Raw genomic sequence first — 19,538 nt, forward strand, 5'->3', positions numbered from 1 at the left:
ATCACGGAGTAATGATGAATTATTTGCATAAAATAAGATTGAACGTCTGCCTTGCCCCAGGGTAAACCCCTTGAAGGAATGAGTTCAAAACTGAAATCATTTTTTATTACAAATTTCAATCCTACTGAGTCTCTCAAACTCCATTATCTCTGCCCCTACTAGCCGGCACCATTGAACGAAGGCACAAATGTACACTGTATATTACTTACTCGTTTTCATGCTGATGACTGAAAAGCCATACAACGCATACTACAAAAGAGGTAATAAGGCAGACACACTCAACGCCAATTGAAGGAAATTTGCCATGCTACCTGTACAAGACAAGGAACAAGATTAATAGTGGTACGTTTGTTTGTCTTGTTTATTTGCATTGTGTATTTTTTCTTCCTTTACCTGGCTTGCTAGGCTCTGATAGGCTTGGCTATCTGTTTGTAAATGTATTGTAAAGAGCGTGATATGTTTTAATGTTTGCTTGTATTGTTTACTTGTATTGTACAATTTTCCTTCACCTGGCTTGCTAGGCTCTGGGTCTTCCTTTATCTGACTCACTTGGCTTGCATACTCTAGCTACTACAGTATTGTGTATCTTCTAAAAGCTGTGTATGCATATAGTGTGCACACATCACTGTGCCATTGCTTCGCCACTGATGAGCTGCAATTAGCTACTGGTGACTTCTAGTTGATACTGTGTTGTACATTGGCTATGTAGCTGAACAATTTCCATCTTCTGTGGTGCCAATAATGTATTGCTGCATACAATACTACAATAACATGTAGCTCTTTCCTGTATGTTTTGTATGCATATGTACTGTGTGCACATCACTGTGCCATTGCCATACCAATGATGTACCAGCACTTAGCTACTGGTGGCCTCTAGTTATGATGCCACTATTGTGTTACAGTGTATATCTGTCACTATTATGCCATATTTAGTTGATTTTGGATTATAATTATTTTTTTGTGCCTTCAATATCTTGTCATGCATAGCCTCACCAGGGAGTTATCACATTGCATAATTGGTACATGTACTTGGTTGCATGTGACCCAGTCCTAACAAAACAGCCAAGCTGTAAAAAAAGAGTGTGGCCCCCAAAAGGCTATGGTGAAAAAAGTTGTAAAATCCAAGGTGGTGGCCAAGAAATGGCTGTGATAGTAGGTTAATAGCAAAAAATTTAATAATGACAATTCAGGTGAATTTGTGTTGCCTCCTCCAAGTTTCACTAGGATTCGGCACCAAATTCACCTGAATTGTCATTATTAAAATTTTTGCCGTTCACCTACCATCACAGCCATTTCTTGACCACCACCTTGGATTTCATATATTTTTTCACCATAGCCTTTTTGGGGGCCGCACTCTTTTCTTATAGCTTGGCTGTTTTGGATTAGATATCACTTCTTTTTGTATTTGTATACCCCATGCAAAGCCAGCCATAGGCTTTGGGACTTTTTTAACCTATCTTTTTTTTCTTTACCACAGGAAGAAGAAAAGTTTAAAAGCAGATTTTTAATACTTTAACTATTTTTGATTTATCAGTAAATATACAAATGATATATATATATATATATATTTAGACTACAACAAGTTTGATACTGAAATTTGATTGGCTAAAAACGTGGTCTCTAAATCTCGTAGAGCCACGGTCATGTCCAATAGAGACCACGCTCTGAGGCGATACAAAACACGATAATTACGCGCCTGTAACATTGGCAACGCATGGGCATTTAAATGGCTAGTAACAGCCGTACTGAATTAGAGGGAGGTGTAATGGGCTTGTTTGTACTAATCAACACTACATTACTTGCTTACAAGCAGCTGTCGAGGCATAACAACAGCAACAATGAGTTGTAGTCCAGTCGCTGAGTCCAGTACTTCGATACATAGCATGCTCCTGTAACATTGGCAACGCATGGGCGTTTAAACGGGTAGCAACAGCCACGCTGAGGTCCCGCCATGTAGGGAGGTGTAGAGGGCTTGTTTCTAGTACTTAGCCGTACATTTCTCGTTTACAAGCAGCTGTCAACTCAAGGTACGATAACGAGTTGTAGTCTAAATAAGTTAGACGTCAAGAACCACTGGGTTCTACGGGATTTAGAAAACCCTCAGGCCCTTAGTAGCGCCCTCGTTTCGCTCGGGCGCTACAGCCCAGGGCCTTCGAGTTTTCTAAATCCTGTAGAACCCTGGTTCTTGACGTCTAACTATTATTTATTTATTACATGCAAATTATTCCCTACAGGATAACTTGTTTGCAGCTGATCTCTCTACTAGATGAATTGAAATGTAGCTGAACTCTCTACAGGATTCTCTCTACAGGGTGGCTTGTTTCTAGCTGAGCCCTCTACAGGGATATCTGTTTGTAGTTGAACTTTTACAGGGTGATTTGTTTGTAATTGAACTCTCTACAGGGTGATGTTGTTTGTAGTTGATCTCTCTACAGGGTGACCTGATCTCTCTACAAGGCGACTTGTTTCTAGCTGATCTATCTACAGGGTAATTTGTTTATAGCTGAACTCTCTACAGGATGATTTGTTTGTTGCTGAACTTTCTGGGGTGGTTTGTTTGTAGCTGAACTCTCTACAGGGTGACTTGTTTGTAGCTGAACTCTCTACAGGATGATTTGTTTTAACTGATCTCTCTACAGAGTGACTTGTTTCTAGCTGAGCAAGTCTCCACAGGGTGTCTTAATTGCTTGTAGCTGAATTCTGTACAAGGTGATTTGTTTGTGGCTGAACTCTCAACAGGACAAATTGGTTTCACCCTATAGGGTGATTTGTAATGGTTTGAATTGCTAGAGCGATTTATCTGTAGTTGCATGGCAATTGTTCTATTAGAGTATCTTGACCTCGCTTTTACTACACGTAGTTCGCTTTTCGAATCATAACTAGGTGGTTTGTAATCAGATTCTTCTGTAATACTGCACAGACTTTCTATGATGATTATTCCAGCTACATACCAATTTTCAGCTCATTGCTCTAAGCGGTTTGCCTGGTAGGCGTGAAAACTAATAGTTTTTATTCATAAAAATAAATTGCATAATTGTAACACAGGTTGGATTTTGTGTCATATCTCCATGGTCTTTATCTTCAAAGCACAAAAAGGCACTCCTGTAATACGTTACTCCATCTACATAGCAATTTTCAGCTCATTCCTTCATGGGGTTTACCCTGTGGGCGTGACAGACCTTCAACCTTATTTTATGTGAATAGTTGGTCATAACTCCGTGAATACAGGTCGGATTTCTACCAAACTTAGTACTGAGATCTGCTGTAATGAGCCCTTTACATGTGCCAAATGTCAGCCTGAGTGGAGCATGTATTCGTGTTTTATGGTGGATTTTGAAAAGTGTGCGAAATGAAGAAGAAAAATGAAGAAATTAAAATGAAATTTTGGTCACTCATATCTCGGAACTGTCTGTAGTGATTTTCTTCAAATTTGATGTATGGACTCCCCTACCTGGCCAACACTTCTATAGCAAATTTGGTTCCAATCAGATTAGGGATCACAGAGCTGCATAGGTGTGAATATCGCATTTTCTTTCTTCCTGTCAATATACTCAGTGTGGCGCGCCAGCTTCTTGGGCTGCACGACACACTACCTTGAGTCTTGATAAATCTAATCCAAAACAACCAAGCTGTAAAAAAAAGAGTGCGGCCCTCAAAAAGGCTATGGTGAAAAAAGATGTGAAATCCAAGGTGGCGGCCAAGAAATGGCTGTGATGGTAGGTTAATGGTAAAAATTTTAATAACGACAATTTAAGGTGAATTTTGTGCCAGCGCTGCACTCTTTTTTTACAGCTTGGCTGTTTTGGATTAGATTTCACTTCTTTTTGTATTTGTATAGGCCAGCTTTGGGGCATTTTTAACCTATCTTTTTTTTTTCTTTTCCACAGGAAGAAAAAAAGATGAAGCAAATGAATACTTTAAATATTTCTGATTTTATCAACAAATGTACAAATCATATATATATAGTGCATATATTTATTACAGAACTCTACATGGTGGTTTCTTTCTAACTGAACACTCTACAAGGTGAGTCCTTCTAGCTGATCTCTCTATAGGGTGAATTGTTTGTAACTGAACTATCTACAAGGTAACTTCTTCTAGCTGATGTCTCTACAGGGTCATTAGTTAGTAGCTGAACTCTCTACAAGGTGACTTCTTCTAGCTGACCTTTCTACAGAGTAATTTGTTTGTAGCTGAACTCTCTACAGGTGATTTGTTTGCAGCTGAACTCTCTACATGATGGTTTCTTTGAAGTTGAACTCTGTACAGGGTAATTTCTTCTAGCTGATTCCTCTACAGGGCGATTTGTTTGTAGCTGAACTCTCTACATGGTGGTTTCTTTGAAGCTGAACTCTCTACAAGGTGAGTTTTTCTAGCTGAACTACGTAGTTGAACTCCCTACAAGGTAGCTTCTTCTAGCTGATCTCTGTACAGGGTGAATTGTTTGTAGCTTATCTCTATACAGGTTACTAGTTTCTAGCTGATCTTTTGAATTCTTTTCAGGGTGACTGCTCTATTAGAGTATCTGGATCTCGCACTTGCTACACCAAGTTTGATTTCGTGTTATGTACCTATCAATGTATTGCCCCACTAGGGCATATATGGGGCTATAGTGGGGATTTGACACAGCCGAATGTCAAATGCCCCATAGTAGGGCAAACATATCGTGTCAAATCCCCACCATTGGCCCCAGTTGCAACGCGGGATTTACTCGGGATTTGACATAGCGAAGGAAGTTATAACAAAAAAATATTTGGGTGCTTACTGAACGATTGTCAAATGCCCCATAGTGGGGCAGCAGTTTCGTGTCAATTTCCCCTGTAAAGCCCCATTTATGCCCGAGGGGGGGTGGTGGGGCAATACATTGATAGGTGCATTATAACTCTGTGGCTTCAAGTATGATTCTTCTACACCATTGAAGATCCTTTCTAAGATGATTACTCCATCTGTACAGCGAATTTCAAAGCATTACCCCAAGCGGTTTTTTTTGGTGGGCGTGGAAAGTAGTCGTTTTTTTATTAGTGAATCTCGATTGCATAATTGTTACACACTGTTGGTTTTTTCGTTGTATCTTCCTGGTTTTTAGCTCAATTTCTTTCAAACCACAAAAGGTTTGAGGTTCAATAGTTAACCTATTCACCCACTGATTTTCAGCTTCTTTCCATAAGTGGTTTACCCTGTAGGCGTGACAACATATTGGTGTTATTTTTTGGGAATAATCGCTAATTATTCTTTGTCTGCTTACCGTATTCCAGCCAAAGTTGGTACAGAGATGCGCCTTTATACCCCCCTTCTGTGTGCTAAATTGCAAGGCAATCAGATATTGCGTTCGCGTTTTATAGCAGGTTTTGTACGTAAGTGTGCTGCAAAAAAAGGAAGAAAAATAAGAAGAAAAAAATGAAGAAACTAAGCCAATTTCTGAAGTCGCATATCTCGGGAATGCTTGAAGCGATTTCACTCAAATTTGGAATGTGGAGTACTGAAGTTGGAGGGAGTGTCCACAGCAAAAATCGTCTTGTTTCATCAAGGCAGCACAGAGCTACGGAGGTGCAAAATTTGCGATTTCGTTCTTCCTGTCAATATACTCACAGGTGTTGTGCGCCGGCTTCTTGGGCCGCACGACACACTACCGTGTGTCTTGATGAATAAATAAATATAAGCACTATGTATGTGGAGTAACCATTGTAGGAGTGTCTTTTTGTAGTTTGACAAGAATGAAGATAAAGACCGTGGAAATATGACACAACACCCAACCTGAGTCACAATTATGCAATCAAATTTCGTGAAACAAAAAAACTATTTTTTTACGCAAACCACTGAGAAGAGTGAGCTGAAAACCATCATGTATGTAGATGGAATAATCATTATAGAAAGTCCTTTCAGTAGTATAGAAGAATTTGAGTAAAAGCCACTGAGTACGTGAATCCAACTACATGTAACAAGTACGTGATCGAGATACTCTAATAGTTTACAGTCACCTTATTAGAATGTTAGCACCATTAGTAAGTTTATTTTATTTACTAGTCCCGGGGCAAATACAACCAAATACAATCACCAACGGGACAACCTACTAGTGGGGCATGTACAGACAGTGCATGGCCAACACAGTGTGTGCAGGTTGATAAGATGCACAGTAATACAATTCTAGAGGAACTGACTGACACATAAACATAAGCGATGCATTAGTATGCAATTACAATCAGTGATTATCCTACCATGGAGATGTGACAATGTAAGATTGCACTTTAAATTGTGAGAATCATGATATTGAATCTGATGCCTACAAGTAGTAAAGCTTAAACATCCAACAAATAATTACAGGTGTATTACATTAATTTTATACAATTGTACACAATTTGTGTTACATGATATGATTAAATAAGGATGAATTAGCGTGCTGGATTTTAAGACATGGCTGGAGTTGCCAAGAGCAGACCACGGTAAGATTGGGATAAAAGCAGAGTTTTTTTAACTGTCTGTCACCTACAATTGATATCTGATTTATGTATATATTTAACATGAGCTAGGTCATTTGTACTAAAATGATCACATGATGCCGTGGATATGCTGCAAGACCAAAAAAATTTGGAGAACAAATGTGGCTGAAATGCAATGCCAGAATTTCATGGATACGTCAGTGTGCACAAGTATGTGGAACATTTGCTGATGGTGGCAGACTGTAGCTACATATAATAATAGCAGTTAATGTAGTTTGCTCACCTCTAACATACTCAACACTGATTATTAGATACACCACCATCAATTGGTGTTGGTGTGTTTGGTAGTTGTACAAGGCCTCTGTCTGCCATGGGAGCCTAATCAATTTTAAGGCTGGGATATAAATCTGGAGAAGATGTTTTGTGTACATATCAATTGGCTTGGAGGGAGCATTTTAAATTGCTAAGATTGAATACTCTAACTGATGTAGCTTACTCACCTATCTATCTATGCCTATACATACAAGTTGTCTGCTCTGTGGTATAGATATAACTAATCTAGCATTGATTATGGTTACGTGATAAGGCAGATATTATTAAGTGTTCACAGTAAGTAAGGCACACCAAACTGGTTTGTTTCGATTATGGTGTAAGTGCAAGAGACTTTGACAATCCTGCTAAATCTTGTGGTGACAGTTGAACATAGCATAATTAGGCATCACTTCTCCACCTTCCCAGGACTTTTTAAGTGTAAGTTGCTCACACCGGCCTGTTTAGCTGATGTAGCAACACCAATTCTGAAACTAATATGCGTATTAAACTGGTGGGGATCCATATGCAGCTCTTTTAAGGCTTTGTTGAGGGCTGCACTAAATGATGCTCTTGTCAATGCCTTGTTGTTAGGCCACACAAATAGTGGTCCTGGGGTGCCGCCTCACCTGACTAGGTACTACACCAAGGCCTAGACTGGACAGATAGCTTGAGTCATCTTGCCTAAACATATTTGTGTCCTTTTCCTAAACTGGTCTCCTTTTGACTGTTTAAGTGTGATCTGTACAAGTGTTGGAGAAGCTCTATTGTCTAAAGCTATGTCTGATAAAAGCAAACCAGTTGAAGAGTCAAAGTGGCCAGGTGATGATGCAGTAAATTCACTGACTCTAAGGAGTCCAAAGTAGGCAAGGCAGCAGGCAGCCCAGATCATCATATCTCTGTAGTTGCTGGTGTGGTTTGAAAACACTACATGAAGGCGCATCATAATTGGAAAAAGTTGCTGGTGTGGTTTGAAAACACTACATGAAGGCACATCATAATTGGAAAAGTAATAGATAACTATTCCCTTGGTTAGTGGGTAATTGCACATGACTTGTGCATGCCTTTCAAAATGTAGTGTAATCTTGGTGTTGTTAGGGGCAATGATTCTCCAGTTGTGGTGCAACTGTACCTCACAGCAGAGAGGTATACTTGTACAGTAGCATAAGAAAGGAGTTGCTGTGCTAGGTATGTAGCGAAGAACATCAATGTATCTTCAGAAACAGGTGCAACCTGTAAGCTAGCATCAGAGCAAAAGGTGATGTACTTGTGGAGGCCAGCTGTGTAGGCTTTCTTTGTTGCTGCTGATATTCCTAGGTTGAAGTAGGTTTGTGCTACTGCACTCAGTTGGAATAGTGTGGCTGACGAGAGCTCTGTGGGTATGACATGAAGAAAATTAGTAAAAAAAAAATTTTTTTAATGTAAACATGGCAACCATGATATTAGCACAGCAGTATTAACAGTAGCACATGAATAACATTAATGGTTTTAACAGTATATACAATTACAATCAAAAGGATTGCTGGTAAATGAATGATAAAGTCTTCTGAAAAATTGAAGGAAGTGGGGGGGGGGGGGGGGGGGAGAGATCCAGTCAAGCCTGCGAGGAGAGATTAACTGGAAGGCTGTGTGAGGTATTACTGTATTTTGTTTCTAAAAACGCATGCTTGTGCAAATAAGTCAGATTTTTGCTGAGACAGTCACATATGCTATAATCCTTTACTACTGGAAAGTTTACTAAATAAAATAAGCTGTGCAGACATTAAAATTTTTGTCGTGCTTGCAGATAAACTACTGACAGAAACAAGTTAAAATTTGGTAGGCAAATAAGCTGACCATCATGGTGCAGAAATCTGAAAGTACTGATAATATTATCTAAGGAAATAATAATGCAAAACCAAGTATGTGAAACAAACTTGGTTGACATACTCTAATAGAACAGTCACTGAGAAACAAAAAAAACTGTGCAGGAAAACAGAAAATATTGCCTAGGGTTTGAAACAAGGACCTCCACACCTAAATCCCAAAATCCTTTACCACTCTACCACTACTGTCAGTTGCTCATCTCACTCAATTTCTATCTTACAAATGAGAATTCCAGTTTGCTACACCAGGATGGTAAAATTTTATAATCTCATAGATATATAAATCTGTATGTGCATTGTATTAGAAGTGCTCAAAAATGTGAGCTTTGTTAAAGCATTATATGCAATAAGAATAATAAGTAGTCAAAAATAGGTTATATACCATGCAATTGAGATACTCTAATAGAGTAGTCACTTATAGTGTGATTTAGTGTCATGCTTACTGACTAAACTAGTTGTATTTCTTGCATGCATCAGTAAACTATCAATGAAAGTCAACTAGGTGTAACCAGTGCATGATCGATATTCTCTAATAGTGCAGTCACTCTAATAGAACATTCAGCTACACAAAAAGTCATCTCCCTATTAGAATGTTCAGCTATAATCATGTCACCATGTAGAGAGTTCAGCTATTTACCAAAAAGAGAGTTTAACTACAATCAATTCACCCTGTAAAGAGTTCAACTGCAAACAAATCACCCTGTAGACAGTTCAGTTACAAACAAGTCACCCTGTAGAGAATTCAACTACAAACACGTAACCCTGAAGACAATTCAGCTCCAAACAAATCACCCTGTGGGGAGTTCAACTACATCCAGTAGAGAGTTCAGCTACAAACAAGTCACTTGTAGAGTTCAGCTATAAAGTCACCCATGAGTGTTCAGCTACAAACAAGTCACCGTGTAGAGACTTCAGCTACAAACTATCATCCTGCAAAGAATTCAGTAATAAGCAAGTCACAATGTGGAGATTTCAGCTACAAACAAATCACCCTGTGGAGAGTTGAGCCACATCCTGTAGAGAATTCAGCTACAAACAATTCATACAAACAGGTCACCCTGAAAAGAGTTCTGCTACAAACAAATCACCCTGTGGAGATATCAGCTACAAAAAAGTCATCCTGTGGAGAGTTCAGCTACCAACAAATACCACCCTGTGGAAAATTCAACCACAAGCAAGTGACTCTGTAGAGAGTTTAGTATACAAGTTACCCCCTAGAGTTTTCAGCTACAAACAAGTCACCCCCTAGAGTATTCAGCTACAAACAAGTCACCCGATACAGACAAACAAATCACCCTGTAGAGAGTTCAGCTACAAATAAGTCACCCTGTAGAGAGCCCAGCTGCAAACAAGTCACCTGGTAGAGAGATTGGCTACAAACAAGCCACCTTGTAGAAAGTTAAGCTGCAAACAATTCCCATTTAGAAGGTTTAGCCACAAACAAGTCACCCCTACAAAAAAATCACCCTGTGAAAAGTCCAACTACAAAAAATCACCCTGTGGAGAGTTCAACACAAAACACCACCCAGTAGAACATTCAGTTACCAACAAATCACTCTGTAGAAAGTTACTATTCACCTTGTGGAGAATTTAGTATAAAACGAGTCACCCTGAACAGGTTTCAGCTGCAAAAATGTCACACATTAAAGAATTCAGCTACAAACAAGCCACCCTGTAGAGAGTTCAGCAACCAACAAGTCACCCTGTAGAAAATTCCACTACAAACTCAGCACTAAACAAGTCACCCTGAAGAGATTTCAGCTACAAAAAAAAGTCACAGAGTTCAGCTACAAACAAGTCACCTGGTAGAGAGTTCAAGTCATCCTGTAGATCAAGACACACGGTAGTGTGTCATGCGGCCCAAGAAGCCGGCCCGTAACACCCGTGAGTATACTGACAGGAAGAAAGAAAACGCAATTTTCGCACCTCCGTAGCTCTGTGCTTCCTTGATGAAACAAGACGATTTTTGCTGTGGACATGCCCTCCAACTGCAGCACTCCACATTCCAAATTTGAGCGAAATCGCTTCGCGAGTTCCCGAGATATGCGACTTCAAAAATTGGCTCAGTTTCTTCGTTTTTTTTTCTTCTTATTTTTCTTTTTCTTGTCGCACACTTACAAAAACTGCTATAAAACTCGAACGCCATATCCGATTGCCTTGAAATTTGGCACACAGAAGGGGGGTATAAAGGCGCATCTCGGTACCAACATTGGCTGGAATACGATAAACAGGCAAAGAGTTATGAGCGATTATTCACGAAAAATAACACCAATATGTTGTCACGCCTACAGGGTAAACCGCGTATGGGAAGAAGCTGAAAATCGGTGGGTGAATAGGTTTACTATTCAACCTCAAGCCTTTTGTGGTTTGAAAGAAATCGAGCTAAAAAACAGGAAGATACAACGAAAAAGCCAACAGTGTGTAACAATTACGCAATCGAGATTAGCTAAAAAAAAAACGACTGCTTGCCACGCCTACCAGATAAACCGCTTGGGGTAATGCTTTAAAAATCGTTGTACAGATGGAGTAATCATCTTAGAAAGGCTCATCAATGGTGTAGAAGAATCAGACTTAAAGCCACGGAGTTATAACACGAAATCCAACTTGGTGCAGCAAGTGCGAGATCGAGATACTCTAATAAAGCAGTCATCCTAATAGAGCAGTCACCCTGAAGAGAATTCAAGAGATCAGCTAGAAACAAGAAACCTGTATAGAGATCAGCTACACACAAGTCACCCTGTAGAGAGATCAGCTAGAAGAAGTTACCTTGTGGGGAGTTCATGCAACTATGGAAAGGGATAGTTCAGCTAGAAAAAATCACCTTGTAGAGTTCAACTACAAAGAAACCACCATGTAGAGAGTTCAGCTACAAACAAATCGCCCTGTGGAGAGATCAATAGAAGAAGTTACCTTGCAGAGAGTTCAGCTACAAAGAAACCATCATGTAGAGAGTTCAGCTACAAACAAATCTCCCTGTAGAGAGATTAGCTAGAAGAAGTTACCTTGTAGAGAGTTCAGCTACAAAGAAACCATCATGTAGAGAGTTCAGCTACAAACAAATCTCCCTGTAGAGAGATCAGCTAGAAGAAGTTATCTTGTAGAGAGTTCAGCTTCAAACAAATCACCCTGTAGAAAGATCAGCTAGAGGAGGTCACCTTGTAGAGAGTTCAGTTACAAAGAAACCACCATGTAGAGAGCTCAGCTACAAACTAGTGACTTTGTGGAGACATCAGCTAGAAGAAGTTACCTTGTAGACAGTTCAGCTACAAAGAAACCATTCTTTAAAGAGCTCAGCTGCAAACAAATCACCTTTACAGAATTCAGCTACAAATAAATCACCCTGTAGAGAGGTCAGCTAGAAGAAGTTACCTTGTAGATAGTTTGGTTACAAAGAAACCACAATGTAGAGAATTCAGCTACAAACAAATCACCCTGTAGAGAGATCAGCTAGAAGATATTACCTTGTAGATAGTTCAGCTACAAACAAATCACCCTGTAGAAAGATCAGTTAGAAGAAGTTACTTTGTAGAGAGTTCAGCTACAAAGAAACCATTTTGTAAAGAGCTCAGCTGCAAACAAATCACCTGTACAGAATTCAGCTACAAACAAATCGCCCTATAGAGAGATCAGTTAGAAGAAGTTACCTTGTAGATAGTTCAGCTACAAACAAATCTCCCTGTAGAGAGATCAGCTAGAAGAAATTACCTTGTAGAGAGTTCAGCTACAAAGAAACCATCATGTAGAGAGTTCAGTTGCAAAGAAATCACCACTGCCCAAATTGGATGTGTGGAAGGCCCCTTTTCGCAAATCCGGTCACATATGTATTATATGTGACCGGATTTGCGAAAAAGGGTCTTCCATACACATCCAATTCTATAAACTTGAATGACCATACCTTTGTGCTCAAAGAAGATACTAACCTGAAATTTTGTTCATGTATTAACCTATGTTGTTACTCATCACTGTCCAAATTTCAAGGCAATACTATTTTCCTATCTGACATTATGAACTGCCAAAGTTCGTAAATTGGATGTGTGTGGAAGACCCCTTTTCGCAAATCCGGTCACACATATATAATTTGTACATTTACTGATAAAATATTTAAAGTACATCTACTTCATCTTTTCTTCTTCCTGTAGTAAAGAAAAAAAACATAGGTTAAAAAAGTCCCAAAGCTGGCCATAGGCCGGCTTTGGGGTATACAAATACAAAAAGAAATGAAATCTAATCCAAAACAGCCAAGCTGTAAAAAAAGTGTGCGGCCCTCAGAAAGGCTATGGTGAAAAAAGATGTGAAATCCAAGGTGGCGGCCAAGAAATGGCTGTGATGGTAGGTTAATGGTAAAAATTTTAATAACGACAATTCAGGTGAATTTTTGTGAAGCGGCACAAAATTTACCTGAATTGTCATTATTAAAATTTTTACCATTAACCTACCATCACAGCCATTTCTTGGCCGCCACCTTGGATTTCACATCTTTTTTCACCATAGCCTTTCTGAGGGCCGCACACTTTTTTTACAGCTTGGCTGTTTTGGATTAGATAGTTTCAGCTACAATAAAGTCATGATCATCTAGTGGAAAGTTTAGCTGCAAACAAATCACCCTGTGGAGAATTCAGCTACAAACAAGTCACCTTGTAGTTCAGCTACAACAAGTCATTCTGAAGAGACCTTGCAAGTCACTCTGTACACAAACAAGTTACCTTGTAGAGATATCTGCTACAAGTTAGTCTACCTGTAGAAGAAAGGACATGTGATAATTTTCATACAGTATTAATTTTGTAAAAAAAGGCATCATTATAAAACATATCCAGTAAATCAGTTCAGCTCTTAATGTCTTCCTCCTTTCTGCAGTAAAGAAAAAGATACGTAAAAGAAACTCCAAAGCTGACCACAGGCCGGTTTTGGAGTATACTAATACAAAAAGAAGTTCAAAAACAACCAAGCTGTGAAAAAGGGTGCAGCCCCCAAAAATCCAGGGTGAAGAAAAATGTAAACTCAAAGGTGGCGGCCAAATTATGACTGTGATGGTAGGTTAATGGCAAAAAAAAAATTAACAAATGTGCATCAGCGTTTTATGTATAACTGACATTTTTATATGTATAAAGATGGTGGTGAGGTTTGTTACAGTAAAAAAAAACAAAAAAAAACAATTCAGGTGAATTTGGTCCCAAATCCCTGAGGGAGGCAACATAAATATACCTGAATTGTCGTTATTAAGTTTTTTGCCATTGACCTACTACCACAGCCATTCTTGGCCACTACCTTTGATTTCACATCTTTATTCACTCACCCTGGCTTTTTGAGGGTACAACCTTTTTTCATAGCTTGGCTGTTTTTGTAGATTATAACTATCACTTCAAAATTTCAAGGCAGTATAATTATTAGCATGATCGACAGCATACAGTCACATTACTGACTTGATGCATAACAAGAGTGAATGTTAATACATTTAACTGAAATAAACAAAGTTATAATATTGAACCCTTATTATTGACTTGTGTCCTACTGTACATTCAGTCTTGATGCATTCCCAGTTATTAGAGTAAAAGAGGTGGCCAAATTACTAACGGATTAGAGTTAAAAGGAATTTACTGGGAATACAGCATGACTGAGTGATATGGGTGCAATGCTAAAACCTTGTTTGGTACAGTTAATTGCATTGCCATTCATTTGTGACCACTCCAGATAAACGTTTTAGTTACAGTACCACTTACCAATTACTTTAACTGTCATAGATGCACCCTTTTTTAGCAGTCAAGCTGTGTTTGCATGGAGGTATACATGTGTAACAGGCTGAGTAAGAAATGCAACTTAAATCTTTTGTGATCTTCTTCCTAGATCGTACCCCACTTACAGTTTCTATATTATCATTTGATCATATGCAAGCAGTGGGTAGTCCCCTAATGATTCAATGTATTGGACCTACTACAACTACTGAATTGGAGGAAAATGAAGTGATGTTTAACTGGTTGAGAAATGGAAATGACATCAATACAAATGATAGAGTTTTCATTAACCGAACCACTTTTATTAATAACACTTACACTAGTAGTATCCAGTTTACCTACCTGATGGTGGAAGATGAAGGTAATTATACCTGCATTATGACAATACCAGGAAATAGAGGATCAGATTCAGTTGTACTGAGTGAAATTTCTAGTAAGCAAATAATAATAGAGTAGTATTGAAGTAATGACATAATATTATACTAAATATTACAGTTCCTACTCCCACTGTTACTGTAATGACCCTCAACACTCAGACAGTTGGTCAGCCACTAACACTGCAGTGTACTGTGACTACTGTGAGAGGTATCACCAGTAGAGTTGATATTGTGTGGAGTACGGGTGATGTGGTATTGAACAGAACAAATCACACATCACCCACTGTGATGGAAAATTCACTACTATTCAGCGATATTTATGTTATCTCACAAGTAAACACAACTGATGATGGTAGAGAGTACCAGTGTGAGGTAGTGATCAACACTAGTCCACCAGTTGTGGCTACTAGTAATATTACATTGGATGTGTTAGGTAAACATGCTTGCTCATTGTTCAGTGTTATTATTCAGAATGTATGTACAGTACCATTACAGTATGTGAGCATCATTAATCTCCTCTGCAGTTGCTGACTTCACCACTACATTGTCACCATCTTCAGCTGCTTCTATACAAAGAGCTATGGTAGGTAGTCCTCAAGATTTCCGTTGCGTAGTACATACAGTTAGTGGAGTGGAGTTGAGTTCAGTAATTATATGTTGGACAGGACCTGGAGGAGATACTATTACAAATGATAGTAGAGTTACCATCAGCCCAACCACTTCTAGTGGTAACAGTTACACTAATAGTCTTCAATTTATGTATCTAATGGAGGGAGATGAGGGTAGATATGAGTGTAATGCAACGATATTAGAAACCAGTCATTCAGCATCAGTTGATCTGGAGTCACTTAGAAGTAAGTCATTGTATTCAACAGTTACTCTGATGATTGCAATTTTTTAACACTATATATTCATTTTTAATACTACAGTTCCCACTCCCAATGTAACTGTCACATATCTCAACGCTCAGATAATTGGTCGGCCATTAACACTGGAGTGTAGTGTGACTACTGTGAGAGGTATCACCAGTAGAGTTGATATTGTGTGGAGTAGAGATGGTGTGGAGTTGAACAGGACAAGTAATGCATCATCAGCTATGATGGACAATTCACTGATGTACACACAAAATTACACCATCTCACAATTAAACACAACTGATAATGGTGGAGAGTATCAGTGTGAGGTGGTGATCAATGCTAACCGTACAACAATGACTACTGGTAGTGTTATGCTGGATGTGTTGGGTTAGTCTATATTTCTCTGAAGTAGTTGTACATGTAATCACATGTGTATTTTTGTGCATAGTTCCTACTCCTACAGTAATCATATCACCATCTGGTGAAATACAAGGAGCTATGGTGGGTAGTCCCCAATTTATCCAGTGTACAGTGAGTACAGTTAGTGGAGTGGAGTCCAGTTCAGTAATGATTAGTTGGATGGGACCAGAAGTAGACACTATTATAAATGATAGTAGAGTGACCATCAATCCAATCACTTCTAGTGGTAACAATTACACTAGCAGTATCCAGTTTACGTACCTGATGAAGGAAGATGAGGGTACATACACATGTAATGTGATGATACTGGAAACTAATGAAGCAGCATCAGTTGTACTGGAAGCACTTACTGGTAAGCCAAGCATTTTAATCATTGTATGCCTTTATTGTTTACAATATACACTATAGTACCCACTCCCAGTGTGACTGTTACTGCCCCCAATACTCAGATAGTTGGTCAGTCACTAACACTGGAGTGTAATGTGACTACTGTGAGAGGTATCACCAGTAGAGTGGATATTGTTTGGAGCAGGGATGGTGATGCAGTTGAGAGGATGGAGGTAGTCAATATCAGCTCCACAACAAACAACTCAGTATTGTACAGAGACACTTACACTATCTCACTTTTAAACACAACTAATAATGGTACAGTGTACCACTGTGAAGTAGTGATCAACACTAGTCCACCAGTTATGGCTAATGATAGTGTTACACTGGATGTGATGGGTTAGTACTCTATTAAAGGTGCATGTATACTGTAGGTGGTTAGTACGAAATGATAAATTATATATGGATGGATTGTACACCAGTCTGCTTCTCCATGCAGTATGTACTTGTAATCAAGACACACGGTAGTGTGTCGTGCGGCCCAAGAAACCGGCGCGCAACACCCGTGAGTATATTGACAGGAAGAAAGAAAACGCAATTTACGCACCTCCGTAGCTCTGTCCTGCCTTGATAAAACAAGTCGATTTTTGCTGTGGACACGCCCTCCAACTTCAGCACTCCACATTTTACATTTGAGCGAAATCGCTTCAAGCGTTCCCGAGATATGCGACTTCAAAGATTGCCTTAGTTTATTCGTTTTTTTCTTCATATTTTTCTTCCTCTTTTCGCACACTTACAAAAACTGCTATAAAACGCGAACGCCATATCCGATTGCCTTGAAATTTGGCACACAGAAGGGGGTATAAAGGCGCATCTCTATACCAAGTTTGGCTGGAATACGATAAATAGGCAAAGAGTTACGAGCGATTATTCACGAAAAATAACACCAATATGTTGTCACGCCTACAGGGTAAACCGCGTATGGGAAGAAGCTGAAAATGGGTGGGTGAATAGGTTACTATTGAACCTCAAACCTTTTGTGGTTTGAAAGAAATCGAGCTGAAAACCAGGAAGATACAACGAAAACACCAACAGTGTGTAACAATTACGCAATCGAGATTAGCTAATAAAAAACGACTATTTTCCACGCCTACCAGATAAACCGCTTGGGGTAATGCTTTGAAAATCGCTGTATAGATGGAGTAATCATCTTAGAAAGGCTCTTCAATGGTGTAGAAGAATCAGACTTAAAACCACGGAGTTATAACACGAAATCCAACTTGGTGTAGCAAGTGCGAGATCGAGATACTCTAATAGAGCAGTCACCCTGAAGAGAATTCAAGAGATCAGCTAGAAACAAGTAACCTGTATAAAGATCAGCTACAAACAAGTCACCCTGTAGAGAGATCAGCTACAAGCAATTCACCCTCTAGAGAGATCAGCTAGAAGAAGTTACCTTGTAGGGAGTTCATGCAACTATGGAAAGAGATAGTTCAGTTAGACGAAATCACCTTCTATAGTTCAGCTACAAAGAAACCACCATGTAGAGAGTTCAGCTACAAACAAATCGCCCTGTAGAGAGATCAGCTAGAAGAAGTTACCTTGTAGAGAGTTCAGCTACAAAGAAACCATCATGTAGAGAGCTCAGCTGCAAACAAATCAACTGTAGAGAGTTCAGCTACAAACAAATCTTCCTGTAGAGAGATCAGCTAGAAGAAGTTTCCTTGTAGAGAGTTCAGCCACAAACAAATCACCCTATAGAAAGATCAGCTAGAAGAAGTTACCTTGTACAGAGTTCAGTTATAAAGAAAGCACCACGTAGAGAATTCAGCTACAAACTAGTGACCCTATAGAGACATCAGCTAGGAGAAGTTACCTTGTAGAGAGTTTAGCTACAAAGAAACCATTTTGTAAAGAGCTCAGCTGCAAACAAATCTCCTATACAGAATTCAGTTACAAACAAATCACCCTGTAGAGAGATCAGCTAGAAGAAGTTACCTTGTAGATAGTTTGGTTACAAAGAAACCACCATGTAGAGAATTCAGCTACAAACTAGTGACCTTGTAGAGACATCAGCTAGAAGAAGTTACCTTGTTGAGAGTTCAGCTATAAAGAAACCATTCTGTAAAGAGCTCAACTGCAAACAAATCACCTATACAGAATTCAGCTACAAACAAATCACCTTGTAGAAAGATCAGCTAGAAGAAGTTACCTTGTAGAGAGTTCAGTTATAAAGAAACCACCATGTAGAGAATTCAGCTGTACTGGCCAGTACATTTGTTTCTCATGTGTTTAAGTTCAACTGATTGTTCCAGATGACAGATGTATATAGCTGAGATAAGAACTCATTTTAGCAAAGTAGAACAAGTTGCATTTCTTAACAGGTATTTCATTTCTATGAACACTGGATAATTATTTGCTTCTCGTATGTTAGAGTTCAACTGACTGTTCCAGATGATGGGCAAATAAGGACTCGTTCTTAGCAAAGTAGAACAAGCATGTGCTGATTAGTCTCATGTGTTTGAGTTCAACTGACTGTTCCAGACGATGGGTGGATAAAAACTCATTCTTAGCCTTCTCACAGGTCCATAGTGGGATAGCACTCACAGAGAATTGGTGTCTCAGCAAAGAAAAACAGGGACTGTCAGCTCCACTGTAATGTACCAGAAAAGTTTCTTTCCCAATACTTTAAGAGAATGGAACACATTAGCTACCTGACAATATTCTTGAAGAGCAATCCATAGAGATTTTCATCAACCACCTTGTCACGATCAAACGATAAACAATTTTGTATCTGTTAATGTTTTTCACTTACTTGTAACTACCTGGGTCAATTATCAGTTGTGCTGTCTCGACCCAGTATATAATCATAATCGTAATCATAAGGGACATAATGACTATAGTTGGTATAGTTTACTCTCTTATGTACCATGAAGCCACCTAACTTCAAAGACAAATTTCAGGATACATATCTTATAAACCCTGGCTAGCCATGGTACATTTAAGTTAAACCATAGCTGGCTATGGTACATTGTAAATGTACCATGGCCTTTATGTGGGAGCAGTATCACCAAATTCTTTACTTAAAAACTCAAGCCGAACTTGATTGTGGGAATTTATTATTGGTCACATGATGAAAACTATGCTTTTGATTTTGCATCCTACAGCACTCAGACAGAAGCGATTTATTACCCTTGCCATCATATGAGTTGAGAAG

The 19,538-nt window shown here is 39.0% G+C and overlaps 1 protein-coding gene across 1 annotated transcript in view; it reads left to right on the forward strand.

Moving 5' to 3' along the window:
- The window catches only part of LOC136260517 (uncharacterized), a 114,728-nt gene that overhangs the window by 22,469 nt on the left and 72,721 nt on the right, over positions 1 to 19,538 (forward strand). Inside the window, exons 5-10 of the mRNA XM_066054283.1 lie at positions 14,453 to 14,773; positions 14,836 to 15,150; positions 15,242 to 15,571; positions 15,647 to 15,961; positions 16,023 to 16,346; positions 16,403 to 16,720. Coding sequence (XP_065910355.1) covers positions 14,453 to 14,773; positions 14,836 to 15,150; positions 15,242 to 15,571; positions 15,647 to 15,961; positions 16,023 to 16,346; positions 16,403 to 16,720 — 1,923 coding nt within the window. The remainder of the gene's footprint in view (positions 1 to 14,452; positions 14,774 to 14,835; positions 15,151 to 15,241; positions 15,572 to 15,646; positions 15,962 to 16,022; positions 16,347 to 16,402; positions 16,721 to 19,538) is intronic.

The sequence above is a fragment of the Dysidea avara genome, chromosome 1 (genome assembly GCF_963678975.1).
Source record: "Dysidea avara chromosome 1, odDysAvar1.4, whole genome shotgun sequence".
NCBI lineage: Eukaryota > Metazoa > Porifera > Demospongiae > Dictyoceratida > Dysideidae > Dysidea > Dysidea avara.